The sequence below is a fragment of the Lepidochelys kempii genome, chromosome 20 (genome assembly GCF_965140265.1).
Source record: "Lepidochelys kempii isolate rLepKem1 chromosome 20, rLepKem1.hap2, whole genome shotgun sequence".
NCBI classification, from domain to species: Eukaryota; Metazoa; Chordata; order Testudines; family Cheloniidae; genus Lepidochelys; species Lepidochelys kempii.
In genome coordinates, this window is record NC_133275.1 from 12,943,688 (window position 1) to 12,969,846 (window position 26,159).

A 26,159-nucleotide genomic window follows, 5' to 3' on the forward strand; every position below is an offset into this window, starting at 1 on the left:
GCTGAGTTTGCACCAGCCTTACCTTTGGCTTGATTGGGAAAGGATGGTTCTTCCGTGATCAGAGCAGGGGGATGGGTGCCGGCATGCCTTCATTCCTGGTCCAGGGAGGAGAGTGGGGTTTAGTGGTTAGAGCAGGGTACGTGGGAGCCAGGATGCCAGGACTCTACTTCTGGCCCAGCGACCAGAGTGGGGTCTAGCGGTTAGAGCAGGAAGAGGTGGTCAGGAGTCCCAGTGCTGCTGGACTTGATCTAGGACTTACGGGAAGTTGGTTTCTTTCACTGTCCCATGGGCTAACAGCTCCTTCGTGGCAGCTGTGAGGGCTCATTCCTGAGGGAAGGGAGGGGGGTTCGGATTGGAATCCAGCCTAAGGTTCAGCTGAGGACAATGCAGGGCGAAGGTTCAGGCTCAAACCCACTGAGCTGCTCCCTGAGATTTTGGACCCAGCTGGTGGAAACCTCAGGAGACCGGCTGCTCCCAGGAGGGCCCACCCCAAGGCCTCAAATCTCCTGCGAGCCAAACCCAGTGCACAGCCCGGAGGCAGGCTCCTCTGGCTATAGATCCTGCTGCAGGGGCAGGGGCAGAGGCAGGGGCTGTGACTCCCAATCCCCAGGGGTCCCAGCTCAGTGTGTGACCTGCCCAGAGCACGGATAGGTAATCAGTGAACTCACCCTGAACCCCAGCTTGGCTGTACCCTGGCCCCTTTCATTGTGGGCTGCCCCATCCTATGCTGGGCTGGTGGCTCCAGCAGCTCTTGCATTTATTGGGTTCCTCAAGACAGTAACATGCTTATCAGACACCCCATTTCCCCTTTCCAACCAGCAATGGCTGGAGGCAAAATCCTAGCTTGTGTGTGCTGCTGGGGCTGGGAGCATGGGTCTAGCAGACTGCAGCGGTAGGAGACAGGACTCCTGGTTCCCTCCCAGGCTCTGCCCTTGACTGATTGTGTCCCTACCCCCACGGTGCCTCAGTTTCCCCATCTACGACATGGGGAGGAGGAAATGGACCCAGCTATCTGAAGTGACTGAGGATCCTTGTTGGATGATGAATGTTAGGCATTACTGGGACAGTGATCAGGGTGGGGGTTAGCATGGGGGAGGGGGCCTTTTCTCTACGCTTGAGGGTCACCTGATCTGGCTGTTGCCAGGTTGCTGCAGTTAGGCTGGCTAATGTACCAGTGCCCTGGGGGTCAGCACCCAGCTGGGGCAAGAGGCTGCTGGGTAGGGCCTGGAGGTGTTCCAGCCATAACCGGAAACAGCTGCCACCTGCCCCCTTCCTGATGGGACCGGCTGGCAGCTTCCTCTTTCCCATCTGGGCCTGGTGATAGCGGCCTGCCCTGCTCCCATTCGGGACTGTTCTTCCCCAGGGCTCCCTGCTGGGCCTCCCAGAGCTGGGGGAGGAGTTCCTGGCCTTTGTTTACACAGATTGATTTAACCCACTGATCCTGAACTCTGGGTGTGCCACAGCGGCAGGAGAGCCCTACCATGCCTGAAATCTCTTCGTTTGCCACAGGGGGCTCTTCCATCGCTGCTTGCCGTACAGCAGGGGTAGCCAATCGGCAGACCGCAAGCCACATCTGGATCACCAGATGCTTTTGAACGGAGCCCAAAATCTTTTTATTTACTTATTGTTATCACTGTTATTAGTTTTTATTAGTTTCTCTGGAATCTGGACCTTGACCAAGAATTTTGGATCTTGACAAAAAATAGACCAGTACATGGTCTATTCCACAGTTGAGCAGCTCTGTTTCAACCCAGTAAAGGGCAGTGATGAACAGACACCCCAGCCAGCTCCTTCCATTAGCCATCCTATGGAAGGTTAAATGGCATCATGAGTTCACTGCACCCAGTTCCTGCATCCACCCACTGCTCCACAGGGCTGGGAGGGCCTGCAGGCCAGGGGTGCCATTTAATTTTCGGGGGGGGGCAAACTTTAACTGTGATGCCAGGGGCTATTTAGGCACCTGAAAACTCTAGTTTTTTTTGCAGAATAATTTAAAATTCGCTGACAGCAACACTGTATCTAATTCCCATATAAAGAAAGAAAACTAAATAACTATTAGATCCACTCAGCTCTAATACGAACATGTTTCAACATCTTGTGTCAAGTCACTCAAGGGATACTGGTTAGCTTTACAATTTTAATGTATATTCTTACTCTTGAATACAACAATTTAACCAAATGTAGAAAAATCTAGATGATTTTCTATCATATCAAGCTTGGTTAACCTTTTAACCTTTGGAAACATTCTACTAGAGCAAGGCTCCGTGAGTTTATACTGCATCTACCCAGGGGTCTCGGAGTAACACTTTCAAGTCACTTTCACAATATTGCCAACCCCAAGATGTTCAAAACCCATGAACCAGGCTCACCAAAATCATGAGATTATGTAAACATTATAGCATTGGTGTTCTTTTTATTTACCTTCTGCTTTTTGAGCCTTTAGGGCGCACTAGGGTCACATTTTGAAGCTGTCTCCGCAGCCAAGGGAACTTCATTTTTCTTTAACAATGAAGGCTGAAATCATCACATATCCACTTGACTCGAAGAACTGGAGCTTTAAGGAAAACAGTAATTATCATGAGACTCATGACAAAATCATGAGAGTTGGCAACACGGCTTTCACTTCTGTTTAAAGGCGAGTGACTTTCCAGAAGGCTCTGAAACACAACACTCCAGTGATTGAGTTGCAGTTCTCACAGGAGAATATAGAAAACTAGGGCTGTCAAGCAATTAAAAAAAATTAATCACAATTAATCGCACTGTTAATAATGGAATACCATTTATTTAAATATTTTTGAATGTTTTCTACATTTTCAAATATATTGATTTCAGTTACAACACAGAATGCAAAGCATACAGTGCTTACTTTATATTTACTTTTTATTACAAATATTTGCACTGTAAAAAAGAAGCAAAAGAAATAGTATTTCAAGTCACCTAATACAAGTACTGGAGTGCCATCTCTTTATTGTGAAAGTTGAACTTACAAATAAGTTCTAATGTAGAATTATGTAAAAAACAAAACAACAACCCAGCACTCAAAAACAAAACAATCTAAAACTTTAGAGTCTACAAGCCCACTCAGTCCTACTCCTTGGTCATCCAATCGCTCAGACAAACAAGTTTGTTTACATTTACGGGAGATAATGCTGCCTGCTTCTTATTTATAAAGTCACCTGAAAGTGAGAACAGGCATTCGCATGGCACAGTTGTAGCTGGTGTCACAAGATATTTACCTGCCAGATGTGCTGTAGATTCATATGTCCCTTCATTCTTCATCCACCATTCCAGAGGACGTGTCCACACTGATGACGGGTTCTGCTCAATAATGATCCTGATGCATGTTCATTTTCATCATCTGAGTCAGATGCCACCAGCAGAACGTTGATTTTCTTTTTTGGTGGTTTGGGTTCTGTAGTTTCCACATCTGAGTGTTGCTCTTTTAAGACTCCTGAAAGCATGCTCCACACCCCGTCCCTCTCATATTTTGGAAGGCACTTTAGATTCTTAAACTTTGGGTCGAGTGCTGTAGCTATCTTTAAAAATCACACTTTTTTTTGGTCAAATCTGCAGCGAAAGTGTTTTTAAAACGAACAATATGTGCTGGGTCATCATCCGAGACTGCTATAATACAAAATATATGGCAGAATACGGGTAAACAGAGTAGGAGACATACAATTCTCCCCCAGAGAATTGAGTCACAAATTGAATTAATGCATTCTTTTTTTAGTGAGCATCATCAGCATGAAAGCATGTCCTCTGGAATGGTGGCTGAAGCATGAAGGGGCATATGAATGTTTAGCATATCTGCAGGCCCGACCCCGCACTCATGGAGCGGCGGGAAGTGAAGTGACCAGGCCCCAGCCTGCTCCGCTCTGCTCTCCTGGCTCCCAGGCTTGGGGGACAGGGGAGAACCAGCCCCCAGCACTCACCGGCGGCACGGCTGGGAGCTGGGGAGTGGAGTGGGCTGGGGCTGGGTTGCTCTACTTACCGCCGCTGGTAAGGGCAGGGCGGAGCAGGGTGGGGCTTTGGGGAAGGGCTGGATTGGGGGCGGGGCGGAGCAGGGGTGGGAAGAGGCGGAGCTGGGGCGGAGGCCATGGGGAAGAGGCAAAGCTGGGGCTGGAGCAGCACGCAGCTGCGTAGGGTACCAGAAATTTGGGCAAATTTCCTGGTGCCCTATGCAACTGCGTACTTTGCATATGGGTAGGGATGGCCCTGCATATCTGGCACATAAATACCTTGCAAGACCAGCTACAAAAGTGCCATGTGAATGCCTATTCTTATTTTCAGGTGACATTGTAAATAAGAAGCGGGCAGCAGTATCTCCCGTAAATGTAAACAAATTTGTTTGTCTTAGCGATTAGCTGAACAAGAAGAACTGAGCAGACTTATAGGCTCTAAAGTTTTACATTGTTTTGCTTTTGAGTGCAGTTATGTCACAAAAAAAAAAAATCTACATTTGTAAGTTGCACTTTCATGGTAAAGAGACCAAAACAATCTAGTGTGTGACACCCACTGAGGACCCTACCAAAACAATCCATGGTGTGACACCCACTCAGCACTCTACCCTAACAATCCAGGGTGTGACATCCCCTGAGGGGCTTACCAGAAAAATCCAGTGTGTGACACCCACTCAGCACCCTACCCTAACAATCCAGAGTGTGACTCTGACTGAGCACCCTGGATTGTCTTGGTAGGGTGCTCACGGGGTGTCACACACTAGATTGTTTTGGTAAACTCCTCAGGGGGTGCCACACACTGGATTGTTAGGGGAGGGTGCTGAGTGGGTGTCACACACAGTACTACAGTACTTGTATGAGGTGAATTGAAAAATACTATTTCTTTCTGTTTGTCATTTTTACAGTGCAAATATTTGTAATAAAAATAATAATATAAAGTGAGCACTGTGCATTTTGTATTCTGTGTTGTAATTGAAATCAATATATTTGAAAATATAGAAAAACATCCAAAAATATTTAATACATTTCAATTGGTATTCTGTTATTGTTTAACAGTGTGATTAAAACTGTGATTCATTGCAACTAATTTTTTTGAGTTAATCGCATGAGTTAAGTGTGATTAATTGACAGCCCTATTTAAAATCAAACACCAAGAAAATTCCACATTTTAAAGTTGAGAAAAAAATTGAGACTTCTGAGGCATATCAGGGCCACCACAGGCAGGAAAGGAAAATAAACAGGCACAGGAGCTGTGGGCAGCTCTTCCTCTTGAAAGAAAGTTTAAGGGTCAAATCTTTTAGTCTTTAATGAACTAAAACTTCTATTGCCATCAGTGCCTCCACTCACAGATATTTATCATCACGTGTGTCCCTTTATTCTTTTATGTAGAGACTGTCCAGTTTGACCAATGTACATGGCAGAGGGGCATTGCTGGCCCATGATGGCATATTCCCCTCTGCCATGTACATTGGTCAAACTGGACAGTCTCTACGTAAAAGAATAAAGGGACACAAATCAGACATCAAGAATTAGAACATTCATAAACCAGTCGGAGAACACTTCAGTCTCTCTGGTCACGCTATTACAGACATGCAAGTTGCGATATTACAACAAAAAGACTTCAAAAACAGACTCCAGCGAGAGACTGCTGAATTGGAATTAATTTGCAAACTGGATACAATTAATTTAGGCTTGAATAGAGACTGGGAGTGGATGAGTCATTACACAAAGTAAAACTATTTCCCCATGTTTATTCCACCCCCCCCCCCCACTGTTCCTCAAACGTTCCTGTTAACTGCTAGAAATGGCCCACCTTGATTTCACTACAAAAGATTTTCTCCCTCCCCTCCCCCCAGCTCTCCTGCTGGTAATAGCTCATCTTAAGTGATCACTGTCCTTACCGTGTGTATGATAACACCCATTTTTTCATGTTCTGTGTGTATATAAACCTCCTCACTGTATTTTCCACTGAATGCATCCGATAAAGTGAGCTGTAGCTCCTGAAAGCCTATGCTCAAATAAAGAAAAGAAGTACTTGTGGCACCTTAGAGACTAACCAATTTATGAAGTGAGCTGTAGCTTACGAAAGCTTATGCTCAAATAAACTGGTTAGTCTCCAAGGTGCCAGTAGTCCTCCTTTTCTTCTTACATTCCATGTGGCTATGGTGATGTTATCTCTTCCATGGATCCTCTTTGTTGGGGTTACACCAGCAGTATATTTGTCGTGTCTGCCCTGGTGGGAGACAGATGGCGCGGTCATTATTAACCCCAGCTGTGATCAATCCGGTATGGACATTGTTGACTTGCTCATCATATGGCGTGTCTTGGGCAAATTTCTAACCTGGTGGAGCCCATCCCTCTCCAGACAGCCCCTTTTTAGTTGCCTCTTACGACATGCAGGTGGAGCAGTGGGCCTATTTTGTCCCTGCACTCACAGGGGACTCAGATATTAACATGTGCTGAATAACTAGACATTTTGTTGTCACATGTTGGCTGCATGTGTGTTCTCTCTCCGTGCTGCACAGGCTCTGGCCAGATAGTCCGTACTGCAGACACCGATTGAACTGCCCAATAACCGCAGACCCATTAGTCGCGTAGGCACTTGGTCAGGTTTATTGTCAACGAAGCACAGTAATAACATCCGGCAGATTGAAAAGGAGGACTTGTGGCACCTTAGAGACTAACCAATTTATTTGAGCATAAGCATCCGACAAAGTGAGCTGTAGCTCAGGAAAGCTGATGCTCAAATAAATTGGTTAGTCTCTAAGGTGCCACAAGTACTCCTTTTCTTTTTGCGAATACAGACTAACACGGCTGTTACTCTGAAACCTGTCATCCGGCAGATTGTGCGGGGATACTAAAACACATATCCCCGTGACAATGGACCCAACTCAGTCAGTGGTGGACTTTCCACTGCCCCCTAGGCCGACCACCGACACTCACTCTGAGAGACCTCTTTGTACTTGGTATCAGGGGTGTTCTGGCACCGGCTTTCTGGAATGTGTTTGTGTGAGAGTGTCCTGTGCCTAGCGCTTCTCAGGAATGTGTATGGTTTTTTGTAATCCCAGCCCTGTTCTTGCCAGATTCTGTGAGCCTGTATGGCAGGCAGAGCCTGACTTCTGCTCACAGCCTGGCCTTTGCTAACTTTGCTTTATATTAGCAGGGCCTGACTACCACTTTAGTTCAGGCCTCAGGCCAGGCCTCTGATCCAAGGTCTCATGTTTCAGGCTCTCTTTCTACTACATACGTCATACTTAAATATCTGGGACATCTTAGCCAGAGCTACACATTTTCTACACTTTGGCTCAGGGACTACATTTTTCTGGCATATTGTGAAAATTTCTGAGCACCCAGATGGTGCCCAATGAATAATACAAATCATGACAATAATTGTCAACTTTATGGACTCTGTGGATGCAATTTCTGTTCTTTGTTCTGGAATTGTCCTGGATTCAGCTGAAACCCCAAGAATTTGAGACATAATCTGTTACTCATACAACACTTTCTCATTCCTTCCTTTCCTCAAACTCAGAACAAAAAATGACAAAACAAAATGGTTTTCAGTTAAAATATAAAACTGCACAGCAGCCATTGCTCTACAACCCAGCCTGGGGCTGAACCTGCCACCCCTTGGGGCAGGGGTGGCCAACCTGAGCCTGAGAAGGAGCCACAATTTACCAATGCACATTGCCAAAGAACCACAGTAACACATCAGTCGCCCCCCCCCCCCCCCTGCTCCCAGCACTTCCTGCTCACCGGCAGCTCCACTGATCAGCGCCTTCCCCTCCCTCCCGATCAGCTGTTTCATGGTGTGCAGTAGGCATGCGGGGAGTGGGGGAGTAAGGGCATCAGGGGAGGGGGTGGGAAGCAGTGGAGTTGGGGCAGGGCCTGTGGCAGAGCCAGGAGTTAAGTAGTGAGCACCCCCGCCCCGGTACATTGGAAAGTTGGCGGCTGTAGCTCCAGCCCCGGAGTCGGTGCCTATACAAGGAGCCGCATGTTAACTTCTGAAGAGCCCCATGTGGCTCCGGAGCCACAGGTTGGCCACCCCTGCCTTGGGGCTCTGTTCTTCCTGACCTCTGTACTGCTTTTCATGCTGTCAACCATGAATCCTTCCTAATCACCTGGGACTGTTTGCTGGAGTCTTGGAGGACTGACCTTCTTGGTTTTGCTCCCATCTACCACATTCCTCTCTTGCATTATGTAGCAGAGAGCTAGGCTCGTCCAGTGGCTAGGGAGTTAGCCCTGGGAGACCTGGGTTCTACTCCCCCCGTGGACTTCCTGTATGACCTCAGGCCAGTGCCTTAGGGACAAAATTTCAAAGGTTTTTAGGCATCCAAAGATGCAGTTAGGCATCTAGTGGGGTTTATAAAGCACCTGACCCAGGTGATTTTGAGAATCCCACGAGGTGCCTAAATACCTTTGAAAATCTGCCCTTTAGTCTGTGTGTGCCTCAGTGCCCCATCTGTACAATGGGGATAACAGCACTGCTCAACCTCACTGAGGGGCTGAGAGGAGACATAGATTGGTCATTATGAGGAGCTCAGATACTATGGTGATGGGGCCACATAAGTACCACATATCATGGGGTAGCCATGTTAGGTTGTATCCACAAAAACAACAAGGAGTCCGGTGGCACCTTAAAGACTAACAGATACCACAGGTAGAGTGGGAACTTCTCTATACACTGCTAGCCCTTCCCTGGCTATTGACCACTTATTTTCACCTACGCCCTCAAATCTACCTCTTTTCTGAATGTAACCTTGGCTTAGAGGGCTTGGCTGTATGTCTTCTGCGTCCCCTGTTCTCTCTTCAAACCCTCCTCCCCCAGAGGCTCATCTAAGGACTTCCAGATCCTTAATTTAATTACCAGCCCTTTCTTATCTTAGGTTTCAGAATAACAGCCGTGTTAGTCTGTGTTCGCAAAAAGAAAAGGAGTACTTGTGGCACTTTAGAGACTAATATTTGGTTAGTCTCTAAGGTGCCACAAGTACTCCTTTTCTTTTCTTATCTTAATCACTCTGCCTCTCTTTGTGAACAGAATCCTGACTCCCTGCCCAGGGGCACAAGCTGGGAGCAGCAGGTCTCCTCTGCCAATGCACATTCCACACTCAGGCTGTGCAGTTAAGAGCCCACCTCCTGTACGAAACTGTCCCTCCTAACTGGCACCCCTGCTGCAGCCCAGGGTGGAGGGGCATTGACAGAGCTGGGGTGGGGAGAAGCCCAGGGCTGGGATAGCAGGGACTGTGGGCGCTTATTGAGGAGCCTCACTATTGGGCAGGGGATAGATTTCTCTGGCAGTAAGGTGGCACCTGTTTGGGTGAGTGCAGGGACAGTTCTGTGGACAGCAGGAACCCCTGGAGCTGTCCCTGCCCTGCCTGGAGGCTCATTCCTGCTGATGCCCTGGGGCTTTCTCTGTTACAGACATGCTCAGACCCCAGGTCCAAACCCCCCTTCTTCACCGAGAAGACCATGGAGCCCTCCATCAAATACATCAACAAGAAGTTCCCAAATGTGGACGCGCGGAGCAGCACGGTGAGCAGCCTCCCTCAGCCAGAGGCTCAGCCCCTGCCCCATGGTACAGATCCCACTTAGATCTGTACAGTCCTCCTGCTGAGATCTGGAGAGGTCCTGCTGCCAATGCGGCACTTGAATATATACAGCCTCCCTGCCGCCAGCGTGGCGCTCGGTTCTCTACAGGCACCCCCTTATGCTGGCACAGCGCTCGGATCTGTACAGGTTCCCCCCTGCCGGCGCAGTGCTCAGATCTGTACAGCATCCCCTTCCCTCCTGCCAACACAGCGATCAGATCCATACAGCCCCACCCCTGCCAGCATGATGCTCAGATCTGTACAGGTGCCCCCTTCCCCCCTGCTGGCGTGGTGCTCAGATCTGTACAGCCCCCATCCCCAGCGGCATGGCGCACGGATCTGTACAGCCCCCACCCCCACTGGCATGGTGCTTGGATCAGTACAGGTCCCCCCTCTCCCTTGCCAGCATGGCGCTCAGATCTGTACAGGTCCCCCCTCTCCCCTGCCGACACGGTGCTCAGATCCATACAGCCTCACCCCCCGCCAGTGCAGTGTTTGGATCCGCACAGCACCACCCCGGCATGGGGGCTCTCAACCCAGCTCCAGCTTGAAGGCTGCAGATGGCCAGGGGTGAATGCGCCAGGGCAGCTGCATCCAGCCCTGTGTGTGTCCGTGATCTCTGTCCCCAGCGGTGAGGGTTTGGGTAGCTGGTTCCATGGCAGGACCGTGTGTTATCACATGGCTGGCTCCCCCCATGGCCAGTCAGGGTGAAAGCTGCTCCCCTTGTCTCCCCTTTGCTTTAGCAACACCTGGGTCCGGTGCACAAGGAGAAGGCAGAGATCATCAAAGTGCTCAATAGCTACTACCAGTCCTTCGTGGACGTGATGGAGTTCCGGGTGAGTTCCTGCAGGGAGCGCCACGGCCCTGGGGAGACGGTGGGTGCGGGCCAGTGGCTGGGGGCATGGAGGCAGGCTGTGGGAGTGGCAGCGGGCTGGGGAAAGGGTGGCCCAGTGGGTAAGGTAGTGGCCTGGGATTCACAAGACCCGGTTCTGCCACAGACTCCCTGGGTTCCCCTGGACCAGCCACCCTGTGGGAGTCAAATGCCTGAATACCTTTCAGGTCTGGGCCTTAATCCCTCTGCGCCATGGAGCTGATAGCTCAGCACCGCACCACAGGGGATGTGGGGAGGAGGGTAACTCCATTGAAGATTGTTGGGTGCCCAGATGCTGTGGTCATGGGACAAGTGCGGGATGCTGGACCCAGCTCTCACCTGATTTGCACCAATCTGAGTCAGTTCATGATGGATGGAGCAGGTACTGCTTCAACCTGCTGCCCGTGTCACAGAGGCTGCATGGGGCTGTGGCCATCCCCATGGCCCTGCCTTCCACGTGAGCGCTTCCCCATGGCTCATTCCAGCCCTGGCGTCTGCATCCCTGCACCATGGGCACCAGTTACACCAGGGCCCGTTGCTCCTGGAGCAGAAGGGGTGTGGTGGGGAGACTCTTTACCCTACTGTAGGTGCCAAATCTTGGGTGAGGAAGCCGCCTGCCCTCCTTAGCGTACCCAGGACTTGTACGTGTGTAACGGAGCCCTCCGCCCCTATTGACACAGCCAGCTGTCCTGTAATGCCAGGACATGGGGCTGCCGGGGCTGAGGACTGGGGGAGGGGCGAATCACAGCTGGGCACTGTGGGGTCCTGACTCTTAGGTGCGACTGACACAGCTTCCCTTGGCAGGACCATGTGTACGAGCTGCTGAACACCATCGATGCCAGCCAGTGCTACTTCGACATTGTGAGTCCCGGGCAGGTCCCCTGGCTGCAGCACGTGGGCAGAGGCACAGCGGGCTGCAGGGGTGGTGCATGGACAGGGGGCCGCAAGGGGCGGTGTGTGGGCCGGGGCACAGCAGCCTGCGGGGGCGGGGGGGCCATGGACAGGGGGCCGCAAGGGGTGGTGCGTGGGCAGGGGCAGAGCAGGCTGCGGGCATGGTGCATGGACAGGGGGCTGCAAGGGGTGGTGTGTGGGCAGGGGCACAGCAGGGGACAGACGGCTGGTGTCTCTGCTTCCCTGGGGAGGCAGGAAGATTGTGGGGATGATGCATTGGGCTGGGAGTCAGGGGATCTGGTGTTGAGTCCCAACTCAGCCACAGATCCCTAGTGTGACCTCAGGCTGGATCCTCAAGTGCTTGGCTGGGCACTGTCCCCAACAGTGCCCCCAGCACCTGCCATCTTCTCTCTGCCTCTCTGGGCCCCAGCTGCCCATGGGCAGATTAGGGATAATCCTGAGGGTATTACCAGAGGCAGGACCGGCCTCTTGCTCTGTCTCCATGCAGCACCTGGGGCCCCGATCTCCAGTGGGCCCATAATGCATCGGGCAACGTCCCTCCCTGTGGGGCTGCTGTTCCCCCAGGAATGTCTCCCAACACTGACAGCCAGCAGGGCTGTGTGCAAGGAGCAGCCTGGGGGGTGCTGTGCCGGGGCGAGAGTCCGTACCGCACCCCTGGCTTTGCTGCTCTCCTCTCTGCAGGACCCTCCATCTCCATGCACTGCAGACAACAGTGCAATTGCACTGCAGGGCTCATCCTCTCCAGTGGGGGGTAGCATACACATGCCGCCCCCATGCACAAGAAGACACACACAGAGCAGGGCTCATCCCCTCCAGCAGGGGGCAGCGCTTGCACGTACGTGCGCGCACGCACACACACTGTTGCTCCCGGTCACCGACACCCCCCACTACACTGCCCCCCCACAGCATGTGAACTATGACCTCACCAAGAACTACCTGGACCTGGTGGTGACTTACACATCTGTCATCCTGTTGCTGTCACGCATCGAGGACCGCAAAGCCCTGATTGGGATGTACAACTGCGCCCATGAGATGATCCAGGGCAGCGGGTGAGAGGGAACTGGGGGGGAAGGGGACTAAGGGGGGTTGTGCAGGAGAGGGTGGCTCACACAGTGCTGGGCTGGGCCACAGGATGAGTTAACCAGTGGGACTTCCTGCTGCAGGGTATGTGTGGATCAGAGGTCTCCAGGGGGCAGTGTATAAATCCCAGAAGTAGCACCCATGTGGAGGAGTGAGGGGCATTGGCAGAGCCTGCAAGGTCATTTGCTGTGGGGTTCATGACCTGGGCATTGCATTGCAGTTTAGTGAGGGGTGCACAACCCAGGCAGCGGAGGGCAGTTTGCTGGGGGGGTGCGTGACCCAGGCACTGGGGGTCAATTTGCCATGGGGGCCTGAGCCAAACCTCTGCCCTTGCCGTCCCCCTGCAGCGACCCCAGCTACGCCCGGCTGGCCCAGATGGTGCTGGAGTACGACACCCCACTCAAGAAACTCACAGAGGAGTTTGGGCCTCACACCAAGGTGAGCGATGCTGGAGCGGGGCTGTGCTCGTGTGGGGAGGGGGGTCTGGCACTAGTGATCACCACTGGACACAGTGAGGGGCTGTGGACCGGGGGGAGGGGGGTGGCTGGCACTAGTGATAACTGCTGGCCCTCCAGACCTTTTCATTGGGCTCCTGCCCCACGAGCCCCCTGGCCCACTCCTTTCCGCAACCCCATTCGGCTGCAAGCCCTGTAGCTGGTTCGTTCTGAACCGCGCCTAGGGAACACCTCTACACGCTCGTGCTGCACGTGTTTCACTTCCTCACCCTTGTGTCCTGCCCCAATACCAAGTGGCGGGACCTTTCATCACCTGCGGAGGGTGAGGAACCCTGGTGGACCAGCCTGTCCTCCACCTTGGTCCCACGGCCCACTGGGGACATCGGTTGGCCACACCTTCATGGAGCCGTGAGCACGGGCGTGCCCCTGCCGCAGTTCACCCCCATCCTGACGCCTGCCCATTTTGCAGCGTGGGAGATCCTGACGCCCATCTGGAATGCATGAGGTCGCAGCCCCTTTTCTGGCTCCTCCAGAACCCCCTGCTGTGGTTCTGGCTGCACTTTTTGCCACACCTCTTCATATACACACACCCTGTCCACAGACCCACCAGGTCACGAGACCTCCTCAGTAACCTCCTCCTGGTGCTGGCCAAAGTGCCCGTCTAGAGCACCAGGAGGAGGATGCGAGACGAGGGGGTGCTCTGCAACTGCGGGGCCTATTTCCGTTCCTCCCTTGTCTCACGCATCCGGGCAGAGTTCCTATGGGTCACATCCGCTGGCTCCCTAAACACCTTTGAGGAGCAGTGGGCGCTGTCCGGGGTACTCTGCTCTGTGTCTCCCTCTTTATCCCTGCTTTTATACCTATGACCCTGTGACAGGCTCCCTGGGGTGCAGCCTTGGACTGTGGGACCGCTGTGCCCCCTTTACTCTCTGCAGCCTGGGAGGTATAGAATGTCACACCTCCCCCCTTAGGTTACTGCAGGAGGGTTAGTCAGTGACTAACCCAAAGGTAGTTTGTGTTATAGTTCTCTTGACATCCGGCCATCAAGGCTATGAGGTGGTGTGCCTCAGTTTCCCCATTCACACACAGCAAACCAGGTTTGTTATGGTTTCTCTGCTGTGATAAGCTTTAAATTTGTTTACAGGTATTAACCGAGAACTAGCATTACCATAAGGTTTAACGTCAATAACAAAATTCTTATCCCAAATCTTAACATTTTTTTAAAATCACAGATGGGTGTTTACAAGTATCTTTATGATACCACGCCCTCTGTTCAGATAGTGTAGTTTGAGGTTAGTTTGTTCATTACCCAGGGTGTCCTTTGACTCTCTCCCATGTAATCAGTCACTGGCTTTTCTTTCCCTCCAGTGTTACCTTCTTTGTGGGCTCTTAATTTAACCACGTTTCTGGGGTTTTAATATGTCAGGGTCTGGCCAGATAAGGGCCCAGGTGGATCCTGCACACTGGCTGGCCCTTTGGGGGGCTACCTCCCAACCCCAGGATTATACATATGCAAAAAAATCCAGTTCCCTTTTTGAGGTTACCCTATGTTTCCCCCTCCCAGCACTGAGCTCTTCCCTGCCCCGGAGAGGGCTGTTATCTGTGCTCTTTGGGCTAGGTTTGTTTACCCTTTGCTCAGATGCACCTTTTTCAAGCAGCTTTCCCATAACTGCTCTGTGTCTCACCAGCCTGGGGGAAAACACCCCCTTCTCTGTCCGTTGGGTCATTCGAACTCTCACAAACCACCCCCTGGCAATTTTCTGGTCTCAACTCCTCTGGTGTTACAGGCATTGGAGCTGCATCTTGGTTTAAAGAGACAGTTACATTCCAAACACTGATCAAAAATAGCACCCTGAAAAACTGGGACCTGGATTGGGGTACCCTCCACCACCCCTTTCTCTGTCCCTGAGAAGTCAGCTGTGTGACTGCTCCCCTTCAGGAGGTCCTTCTCAAAACCTGGATCACAGGCTGAGTGCCTGGGTGCACTGATGCTGACTCAGCCATCCTCCTAGTGCCCTGGGCATCCTGCCCCAAGTGACCAGTGAGGAGACATTCCTGTACTCGCACTATTCCTTCACCAGTCTCCTCCTCTGGGCCCCCTCCTAAGACACATTTGTCTGTGCTCCGTAGGAAGGGGTCTCCTCCCTTGTTCATCTGCAAAACTCTGCCAGCTAACAACTGGGACAGTTTCCTTAATCACTGACAACACTTCTCCTGCCCCTGAGGGTATGTTGCCTTCTGCTGGAAAGGAGCTAGTCTCAGCCCCTCCCATACTTGGAAGCACCCTGCTTCCCTGTGTTACAGAGTCACAGGAATCCTCACCCACCTCAGTGGTTTCTGAGAGTCCCTGTCTCTTCTCTGGGCTCTCCTCTGGGACACACTGCTTTATGCTCCCTAGAGCCGGGTTTGTCTCTGGTTCAAGCTGCAACTTGCTGGCAGCTAACAACCTGGACAATTCTCTCCCTGGCAGGTGTTACACCCCCATCCCTTCCTGATGTGGTGTTGCCTCCAGCTGCAGTGCAGGAGTTGGTCTCAACCACCCTCCCACCTGGAAGCATGTGGCTTCCTCCTGCTGCAGAGGAATCAAGGAGACTCTCTCTCATTCTCTCAACCGTTCCTGAGACCTTACCCTTTCCCTCGGGATCCCAGCATAAAACTCCTTCTTGCTGTGAGCAAATACCTTAACCTGAGCTACATGGAAAAAATCATTACCAAGGAGCAGGTCAACTAGGAGGTGTTCCATACCCCCCGCAGTGAAAACACTTTCCAAACCACATGGATTTTAGCTAGTGGTATGAGGAATCTGCTTTCATCTCCCCCCACCCCCATCTCTGCCATTTGGCCAGGCAACATACTGGCCTTTGGGACCACACTCTGCTTAACTAGAGAGATGTGGGCCCCTGTATCCTTCTGCCCCAAGTATTCCCTGCCATCAATTTCGACAACCATATCTGGTGCTGCAGAGGCTAACCTCACAGAGCCAATATGATCGGTTCCAGTTGCTGTGTTGAGGACAGCAGAACTAACATGAGCTATTGGGTGCCTGCTACCTCCTAGCACAGGACATTTATTCCTCAGATACTCATTGGAATTACACTGATAGCATCTTTTGGGCTCTTCTGCTTTTACAGGATGGTTGGGACAAGGGTTAGAGGAATGGTTCTGGTGTGGTGAGGACTCGGCCTCCAGCCACCCTCCCTCTTGCTAGGGATAAAATGGGATTTTCCCTTCCCACCAGCTTTAAACCCCTCTTTCTGTGGCCTGTCCTCAATAGGCGCCTGAGTCTGTTCAAAGGGATCAGCGAGAGACGCCATCTCATCCACAGACTTGACATCTTTGTCCCACAGACACTGCTTCACATCAGCCTTGCACGTGCCTAGGAAACGCTCTTGAGCAACAAGATCCAACATTCCCTTAAAGCTTATAACACCTTTGCCCCTCACCCACTTTCCCATCAAATCTTTATTTTGTTCACATCATCCCCATTACTCATACCCATATCCCTCTTAAGAGTCCTAAATTTAACTCTATATGTTTCAGGGGTAATCTGAAACCTTTGCAAAACAGTGTTTTTAAAGTTACACTAGTCTAAAGCATCCTCAATAGGCATTTCATTTAACACATTTAGACCTTTACCAGTTAATTTTGCAATCAGGGTAGGAACTCTCTTGGCATCAGGGATCTCATGCACTGCACACAGCCTTTCAACGGTGCTCAGATATTCAGCAATATTGTCTGCAGGACATAAATGGTCCCAATTGTGGATTTTTGGGTAATGGGAATTGCTGGGACTGGTGGTTTCCGGTTCTGCTTCTCTAGCAGGTCCAGTTGGTGTGTTTGCTCTCTCTTTCTTCCTGCTCCCTCTCTTTTTTCCCCCACTTCTCCTTTATCTCCAGTTCTTTCAGTTCCGATAGTCTCTGGTGCTCCCTCTCCTTTCCTGCAACCTGCAGCTTAAAAAGCTCCAACTTCATGATCGCTTCACTGATTTCACTCATTTTCCTGATTTTCTGTCTCTACTTCCCTTTCCCAAAATAAGCAAGCAGAAAATAACAAACCGGTAGCCGCCTCCTGACTGTCCTTAGCCACCACACTTAAAATCCTTACACCAGTGTATGAAGTGCAAATTTTGCTCAGTACAAGGTGTGCATTTTACCCTGTCACATATCCTGCTCGCTGCGCCACTGTGATGGGATCCCTGGGGTGCAGCCTGGGACTGTTGTGCCCCCTTAACTCTCTCCAGCCTGGGGTGTCTCTCACAATGCCTTGTTAGTGACCAGCAGCAAACCCCTCCAGGTGCTGTTATCACTCAGCAAAACAGCATGTGGTGCTCCACACCCAGCTAGATTGCATGGATGCTCCCAGAGCCACTCGTGAATCACACAGAGAAAGAGGCACCAGAGCCAGATCCCCCCAGCTCCCAGCACTGTACCCCAGGAATATACTGTCTTGCACTGCTCAAGATGGGCAGTGCAGATTTCTTAATTGGTTCATCACTTTAACAATGGAAAGAGGATATACACCAGCCTTTGCAAACCTGAGCAGATTTGCCCCACGCTTCATACAAACTCACTGGTAAAGATAAACAATTAAACATATTTATTGACTGTAAAAGGTAGCTTTTAAGTGATATTAAGTGATAGGCAAAAAGTCAGAGTTAATTACCAAAAGAAAAGAAAATATAAGCATGCAGTCTAAACTCTCGACCCTATTAGACTAGGCAACATCTAGCTTAAGCAGTTTTTCTCACCCCACTGGATATTGCAGTCCATAGTACACAGATTTCCTTCTTGAAATCTGGGCCAGTCCCCTCAGTTGGAGTCTTCAGAGTGTCCTTAATGCTTGCAGTATAGGTGGGTGAAGGAGAAAGGCTCAGTGTGTCTGTTTTATTCCCTCTGTCTGTTCATTCTGTCTGTTTTATACCCTCAGTCCATGTGCTTAGAAAACACAAGTCCAGGCATGTCTGGGGGTATTGCTGAGTCTCCAGGCAAGGTTGAGCAATTTCCCTGGTGCGGCCTCCTGCAGGTCAATCATTGCATGGTAGCTCCCTTGCTAGACAATGGCTGTTGATGGGTTGTTTGAAACCCCACCCAGGTGTTGATTACTTTCCTTGCTGTTGCTTCTGGGGAGCTAATATCTGGCTGATTCCCCAACTTACAGCATGTTTTAGTGACAACCATACAACACAATTCTCATAACTTCATATGCATTAATGATAGACATATATGGATAGAGAAATGACTTTCAGCAGATTATAACCTTTTCCCTGATACCTTACAAGGCCTGCTTTATATGTAAGATCACGATTATATGAAAATGAGAAATATGGGGGTTACAGGACACTCCCCCATAGTATAGAATGTCACAGATGCCCACTCCCGACCCTGTTCTTCCTTAGTTGTCCTCAGTTGAACCCTGGGTTCAGTGGCTCCTCCTGTAAGGTTTGGGGCGGGGCCTTTCGATCCGGACGGGCTTGTGCCTCCCTGCCACCTGGAATTCAGTAAGGCACAGCTGACGTGCAATTGTTCCAGCCTGGCCTGGTTTGCATGTGTGCTTATGCTGACGGTGCATGTGAGGGGGCTGGACGCTGCTTGTGGGGCAATGTGTGCGAGGCCGGAGGTGTGGGATGGACAGCACCTGGCTTACTCCAGTTTCGCAACCAGGAGCAGCTGAGATCTGAATCTGCCCCAGCAGGCCTGGCCCCGCATCCAACCCCAAACCTAGCTCCACATCCTGCCTTATGCCTGGCCCCATGACCTACCCCATGGCCCCTGGGGTGCAATCCTCTCCTGAGGGCAGCACATGGTTACAGGCCCATTTCTGGCTCCCGGTCTTCCTGCTAGGAGGCTGTGTAGCTGTAGTTGCTGCTGCCCCTGCTAACTGCCTCCTGCCCCCTCCAGGTCATGACCAGCGCCCTCCTGTCTCTCAGTTTCCTCTTTGCCCGGAGGAACCAGTCTGTCGAGCAGTGGCGCAGCGACCAGCTCCTGAGCCTGATCAACAACTCTGCCACCATGCTGAGCCCGGCCAGCTCGGACGTCGTGAGTCTGGCCTTCCAGGGCCTGGGGGCCGTTGTGGGGGGCCCTGAGCGGGGTGTTGCACACAGGACACTGTACGATGGCTCTGCCCGCAGTCGGCTCGCCCAGCTGAGGGGATCCCAGGGGGCGGGGGCAAACCAGCAGTGTAGGGGCCAGTGTAGGGACTCCCAGCATGCATGGCAGTGGGGCTGCTCCGATCCCTGACCGTGGGGAGCCGAGGGCAGGCTGCCATGCCAGGGTGCCTCTTGGTGCCCGTGACGACAGGGCTGGGAGCCACCAGGTTGTGCTTGTCACAGCCAGGCCCATGCCAAGATCCGGCCCAGGTAGCTGTTCAGGTAGGACCTGGTGATCCCAAGTGCTTGGCCATGGGGGCGGGGGCTGGGAGGGCAGAAGCTGGGCCAGCTCACAGGGCCGAGGAGAGTGAGGGTCGAGAGCCAGGACAGTGGCTCTGCCCCAGTGCCTGTTCCTGGTGGCAGGTGGCTGGGAAGGGCTGCAGAGAGCAACGCTGAGGAACGGCCCCTCTCTCCCCAGATGGCCTGCGAGTACCTGTCACTGGAGGTGGTGGAGCGCTGGATACTGAGTGAGTCATGCCGCACCTGGCGGGAAGGGTCCATCCCCATCTGCACCTACCCCTCCACCCACCCATCCGCATACGCACCCACCCCACCCCTCCCCATCCCATCCGCACCCATCTGCATACGCACCCATTCCCATACACACCCATCCCTCCCCAGGCTCACCCACCCCTCCACCCACCTGTCTCCATACGCACCCATCCCCACATACAACCACCCCTCCCAATCCACACATGCACCCATCCGCATATGCACCCATCCCCATATGCACCCATCCCCATACACAGCCACTCCTCCCTATACACAGCCATCCCTCCCTATCCCCATATGCACCCATCCCCATACACAGCAACTCCTCCCCATTCCCATATGCACCCATCTGCATACGGACCCATCCCTCCCCATCCCCATCCGCAACCATCCGCATACGCACCCATCGCTCCCCAGACGTACCCGTCTTTCCCATTCCCCATGAGAACCTACCCCTCCACTCACCCATCCGCATACACACCTATCCCCATACACACTCATCATTCCACTCCACCCCTGCCCTGCCCATACACACCCATCCCCCTTCCTGGGGCACACCCATCCATTTCTATCTATCCACCCACCTACCCACCCACCCACCAATCAGTAGAATCCAAGGGAAAGTCTCCACTGATATTAATGGCCCCCCCACATCTGTCTAGGGGTCTCTCTCTCTCCCGGTGCTCATGCCCTGCCCAGTGGCTCACAGGCTGGTGCTTTCTGCCCCCTTCACAGTACAAGGCCTCCAGTGTGGTGGGCAGGCAGTTGGCAGGGAAGAGTTAACGCTCACCACATCACCAACCTGGTCCTGAGGGATCAGGCAGGTCCCACCTCTCTGAAAGTCACAAGCACCAGAGACCAGAGAGAGCACAGCACAGCCAGGAGCCCAGTCTGGGATCTCAGCCCAGCCAGGTGCCCGGTCCCAGAGCCCTGCCCAGCCCTGCCCATTACCTCACACTAGGAGCCCCAACCTGGGGCCTCAGTGCTGGGGATCACTACCCCGTTTGGCCCAGCAGCTCCTGCGTCTGCTGACCTCTGGATGCCTGGCAGTGCCTGCTCGCCCCCTGGTGATGGGAGGGGGCAGGATGGAGAGTTGGGGTTGGTGGCTCCTCTGTGCCTCTTGCGCCCCTGACATCCCTCCCCGCTGCGTCCCTTCCCCTTCTTCTGTACCCTTGTGCCCTTCACCCTTGCCAACTCCTCCCCATGCCCTGTCACCTACTGTATCCCTGCCATGCCCCACCCCAGGGCCCCTCGCCCCCTGCCACTCCAGCCCCGTGCCCCTCCTCCCTGCCCCCTCCTCCCCATGCCCTTCCACCTACTGTATCCCTGCCATGCCCCACCCCAGGGCCCCTCAACCCCTGCCACCCCAGCCCCTGTGCCCCCTGCCCCCTCCTCCCCATGCCCTTCCACCTACTGTAACCCTGCCAAGCCCCACCCCGGGGCCCCTCGCCCCCTGCCACCCCAGCCCCTGTGCCCCTCGCCCCTGCCACCTCCTCCCCATGCCCTTCCACCTGCTGTATCCCTGCCATGCCCCACCCTAGGGCCCCTCGCCCTCTGCCACCCCAGCACTTGTGCCCCCTGCCGCCCCACCCCCTGTGTTCCTCACCTCCCTGCTGTGCCCCTGCCCCCTCTTCCCCATGCCCTGCCACCTACTATATCCCTGCCATGCTGCTGCCCCAGCCCCAGTGCCCCTTTCTCCTGCCATCTTCTCCCCTGACCTGCCACATTCTGCATCCCTGCCATGCCCCTGTACCCCCTGCCGCCCCACCCCCTGTGTTCCTCACCTCCCTGCTGTGCCCCTGACCCCTCTCCTCTGCCCCTCCCTGCAGTCGGCTTCCTCCTGTGCCATGGCTGCCTGAGCTCAAACCCGCAGTGCCTGGAGCTGTGGAAGCTGGGCCTGCAGGGCTCGCTCTACATCAGCCTCATTCGCGACGATGCCCTGCAGATCCACAAGGTCACCGAGGAGTTCTTCAGCAGTCTGAAAGGGTAACGGGGTGCTGGGGGGGGGATGCTGATGGGTGGGGGGCTGGCATGGGCATGGAGGGGGGCTGCTGGGGGAAAAGCAGGCGGGGGGTGGAAGGCAGGTGGCAGGGGCAGGGAAGCGGCTGGCAGGGAGGCGGAGTGCAGGGGCAGCTGGTGGGGGCGGGTGGCGGGTGGAGGTTGGAGGGGGATCCCCACCAGACTCAGGGGAAGAGCAGGGAGGGCCCAAAGTGACTAGTACAGAGTCCCAGATCCCAGGATCGGTGCCACACCCCAGCTTTGGGACAGGCCCTTGGAGGGACCCCTTTGATGTGCCAGACCCCCAGGAGGTCTCACTTCCTCCAGGGCAGCCATGGGGCCCCTCAGCCTCCTGACCCAACCCATGAGCTCTGCTCAGCCACTCCACCTGAGCCAGGCTCCTGGTGCAGCTGGGTCCCCTCCTCAGGGCTGGACACTCCTCCCTGAGCCCAGCTGCGTCCCCTGAAGCCCAGCGGTAGAGTCCTCAGCAGAGCACCCCAAAGAGGAAAGCACAGGCTGACCTGGCCAGCACAGGGCCCCAGGGAGCTCCTTTTTCAGGCCTCGTGTCTCCCTCTCTGACTTCCTCCGCTCCCGGGGTTGGGGGTTCCTTCCAGCAGCCAACACTCAGGCACCCACCTCCCCGCTCCCAGGCCTGCTCCCCAGGTGGGGCATGCTCCTCCCACTGGGTGTTGGGCACAAGGTGTGACCGTCCTGGTGACTGGGTTTCCCACTGAGATGGGTCAGCCTCAGCCAGACTTTTAGTGACCCATTCAGGGTCAGTTAGCCAGCCGAGCCTTCCCCACCCCTTGCCCCATCTCTTAACCAGCCCTGAGTGCAAACTTAACCCTTGTCCCCCTCACTGGGTAGCAATGCGCACTCTGGAGGAAACTGAGGCATGCGCAGGTGTCATAAAAATATTACAGAAAATTCCTACTTTGTCACATGCAGCAAAGCCTGTGTGGGAGTCCAGTGGGTCAGGGAGGGGAGGGGGCTGAGCTGTGCTGGGGGCTGTGCCAGGGCTCTGCTTCAGGGGGCTGCACTGGGGGCTGTGCCAGGGCTCAGGGCTGGCTGGGGGCTGCCCTGGCGATCAGCACTCACTCTCGCCCCCTCCACAGGTATGGGAAGCGGGTGGCTGATGTCAAGGAGTGCAAGGAGCACGCTGTGGCGCACAGGTACAGGCTGCCTCAGCCTCGAGCCCTCCCATCCCCATACACACATGGGTCCTGGCTCATCCACGGGGACGGGGTTTAGTACCCGTGGCGGGGAGGTCCCCTTGCCACTGGCCAGTGCCCATTGCAGTGTGGGCAGGACAGGCATCCAACACGCCTCTGCTAACACGCAGCACCTCGTGCTGCTCCAGTCCTGCCCCACTGCCCTATCAGTGCCCCCAGTCCTGCCCCGTGGCCCCTACTATCCCAGCCCTGGGCCCCCACCACCACCTTACCAGTGCCCCCAGTCCTGCCCCATGGCCCCTGCTATCCCAGCTCTGGGCTCCCCCCAGCTCTGACAGTGCCCCCAGTCCCACCCCACAGCCCCTGCTATCCCAGCCCTGGTCTCCCCTGCACAGTCCCTGCTGTTTGGGGTCCTTGCTGTGGCACACTGGTTTCAGGGATGAGAGATATTTGCCCCCCGTAACTCCCCTGATGCGGCTGCCCCACACGACCTCCCTGCATGGCTCTGGCTTGACACTGGACTTGCCCTGTTGTAGCTGCATCCATAGTGGAGTGAGCAGCCTTGGACTCCCTGGTCCTGGGCCGAGCTGTGGGGTGGGCATGGGACCGGGGTCGGAGCGGGCAGCGCAGTGTCCGGCTCAGTCACCTGCCCCCCTCTTGCACAGTGGCCAGTTGCACCGGAACCGGCGGGCTTTCCTACGCAACGCGGTGCGGGAGCTGGAGGCGCTGCTGAGTGACCAGCCTGGGCTGCTGGGCCCCAAGGTGAGGGGGCGGGGCAGGGCTGGAACTGGGAAGGGGAGTGAGTGTGGGTGTGTGCATGTGCGTGAACATGTATGGTCACTGTGGTGCCATGTGTTTTTATTCCAGTGTCCGTCCACCCCACATCCTGCCTGTCCCACTGACAGGGAGTGCTCCCATGTCTGCCCTGCAGTCCCAGGTCCGGGGGGACTAGGGGTCTCGCCCAATGATCAGACCTTGCAGCCTCCTCCAGTTCCAGCAGTTCCAGACCGCTGGCGAGTCTCCCCCTGTGACGGGACGGAGCACACCGTGTGCTCCCTCTCATCTCTTGTTCACTGCCAGTCAGTGTCTGAGCCCCGGGCCCTTGACCGAGACCTCCCCTGGGGTTCCTTTGTCTTGGGTAGGCTCAAGGGTGCATCCTCCCTGGACAGAAAGGCTGTCCCTTGTCCCTGGCCCTGGGACAGGTTTCCCCTCCTCGGGTTTGGAGCCTAACAGCTCACATGTCCCATAGCTCGGACATTGTTTCCCGTACCAAGGTCTGGCAATCCCAGGACAATCAACTAGTTCTTAGCTCTCGGCAGAGCCCCCCTCGCCCCTCTTCAGTGTCATAGGGAGGAAATGATCAGACACAGACGTAATCTAACCGCCAGGGCACGTGTGGGCCTGCCTGCATCCCGGGGCCATGCCGTGCGGTTTGTTTCCTTTCCGTTGCCCCTGTGAAGTGATTCCCCGCATCCCAGGTAGCCCTGAACGACCCCTCTCCCCCTGGCTGCCCGTGGGGGGGTGGGGGTATTTGGCTCTGACGGCCCCTCCCCTATTTGCTGTCTGGTTTGCGGTGGTGCCTGTGAGGTGCCCGGCATGCAGCCAGGCCAGAGCTGTCCCTGCCTGGAGCTGACCCCACCGATCTCTGCCCTGCCAGGCTCTCTGCGTCTTCATGGCACTCTCCTTGTGCCGCGACGAGATGAACTGGCTGGTGCGTCATGCTGAGCATGTCACCAAGACCAAGACCCCTGAGGACTATGCTGACAGGTCAGGGCAAGGCCAGTCTTGTGGGGGCGTGGGGTGGGCACTGCAGGGATGGGGCCTAGAGTGTCCTGGGCAAGGGTGGATGTCCCAAGGTGAGGTCGGGTTGTTGGGGGCGGGGGTACAGGCTTTGGGGTGGTCTGGATCTTGGGCGTGGGTCTGGTTCTGGGGGTGACAGGCCCTAGGGAGTCTGACTGTCAGGGGCAGGCCAGTCCCTGGGTGGGTCTGGCTATCGGGGCTGGGGGACTCTGAGGGAGTCTGGCTCTGTTGCAGGGGGACAGGCATTGAGGGGTCTGGCTCTGTGTCGGGGGGAATTGGTGAGGGCTGGCTCTGTGTGGGGGGGTAGACCCATTGCGGGTCTGGCGTGGAGAAGGGGAGGCACTGGACAGGTCTGGCTCTGGGGAGGGGAGGCAGTGTGTGGGGGGTTTGGCTCTTGAGGGGACAGGCCCATGGTGGGTCTGGCTCTGTGAGGGGTAGGCATGGGCGGGGGAGCTGGCTCTTGGAGGGGACAGGCACTGGAAGGGGTCTGGCTCTCGGGGGTGGGGGACAGACACTGTTTGCTGTGAGACATGGGAGGCTGTATGGGCCCCATGCTGAGTGGGGTGCACTGGACCCATGGGCCCCCTGGGCAGAGGAGAAGGTCGGGGTCTCCGTTCAGGGCCCCACAGCGTGGGGGCGTTGCTTTGGGGGTAGGAAATGGAACCAAGAGACATGGCAGGAATTTGTTGCTCCGGTGACCATCCTGGGCCCAATTCAGCCAGCAGCGCGTATGTGTCATCCCCCAGCGCAGGTGTGCAAAGGGGGCGTGGATGCACTCGCTGAACGGGCTGAGAGCGAGTGAGGGGAGATGGGAAATGACCCCTGCAGGGAAGGGGAGATGCCGTGGATCCTGCCCTGGGGGCTGGGGAGTCGGCAGCCCCAGCACCGCAGGCCAGACTCCTGCCAGGAGAGCTAAAGCAGCGCCCCATAGCATTGGAAAATACTCTAGCGAAACACTGCAGGAGCTCCGTGGATCATCTTCAGAAAGAGCAGGCCACAGTCCATAGTACCTGTGGCCGGGGAAACTGAAAACAATGCATGGAGACTCTTCAGTTTAGCAGACAAATGTTTGACGTGCTCCAGCGGCTGGTAGCTGAAGCTAGATACATTCAGGCTGGAAATAATGAAATCATTGGAACAGATTACCCAGGGGTGCGGGGGGTTCTCCACCACTGGCAGTTTCAAAAAGATCTGCTCGAGTTCGAACAGGAATGAGTTCGGGGAAGTCCTGTGGCCTGCACTACGCAGGAGCTCGGACTCAGTGGTCAGAGGGGTCCCTTCGGGGAATGGCACTTGTCTGGACACCTGTGTGGGGGCGTGGCAGGAGTCCCATGGCACCGTAATGGGCACAGGGCTGCCCTGGGGTACCGTTTCCAGGATACCCTGAAGCTGTCAGATTCGGATCCAGCCCTGCCCGTCCCCAGGTGAGGCGATATGTGGGGAGGGTTTTGCTCCCCAGTGACTCTTGCCTGCAGGAGCCCAGGCCGCTCTGTCTCCCTCAGAGGAGCCTGACCCAGCCCCGTGTCACCCCTGCAGTCACATCGCCGAGCTGCTCTTCCTCATGGAGCAGCTGCGTACCCTGGTGCACAAGCACAGCACAGTGATCCAGCGCTACCATGTCCAGTACCTGGCTCGCTTCGACGCCCTGCTGCTCAGCGATATCATCCAGGTACACCGAGGGGAAGGG

General features: G+C 54.6%; 1 protein-coding gene and 1 long non-coding RNA gene across 6 annotated transcripts in view; one reads left to right on the forward strand and one right to left on the reverse strand.

Moving 5' to 3' along the window:
• Positions 1-26,159, forward strand: part of NCKAP1L (NCK associated protein 1 like) — a 69,740-nt gene that overhangs the window by 384 nt on the left and 43,197 nt on the right. For 4 of the 5 annotated variants that reach the window (XM_073318936.1, XM_073318937.1, XM_073318934.1 and 1 more), the window contains exons 2-13: positions 9,381-9,491; positions 10,291-10,383; positions 11,223-11,279; positions 12,237-12,379; positions 12,758-12,848; positions 18,763-18,900; positions 19,429-19,477; positions 21,332-21,488; positions 22,616-22,672; positions 23,338-23,434; positions 24,330-24,439; positions 26,009-26,141. In XM_073318936.1, the coding sequence (XP_073175037.1) occupies positions 9,381-9,491; positions 10,291-10,383; positions 11,223-11,279; positions 12,237-12,379; positions 12,758-12,848; positions 18,763-18,900; positions 19,429-19,477; positions 21,332-21,488; positions 22,616-22,672; positions 23,338-23,434; positions 24,330-24,439; positions 26,009-26,141 (1,236 nt within the window). Of the gene's footprint in view, positions 1-9,380; positions 9,492-10,290; positions 10,384-11,222; positions 11,280-12,236; positions 12,380-12,757; positions 12,849-18,762; positions 18,901-19,428; positions 19,478-21,331; positions 21,489-22,615; positions 22,673-23,337; positions 23,435-24,329; positions 24,440-26,008; positions 26,142-26,159 lie in introns of those variants that run through there. The other variant, XM_073318938.1, reaches the window with a different exon arrangement.
• On the reverse strand, positions 23-17,819 carry LOC140900932 (uncharacterized). Its single transcript, XR_012155749.1, has 3 exons — positions 17,613-17,819; positions 2,422-2,554; positions 23-95 (listed from the first exon to the last, which is right to left on the reverse strand). It is a non-coding gene; the product is annotated as an uncharacterized lncRNA (long non-coding RNA).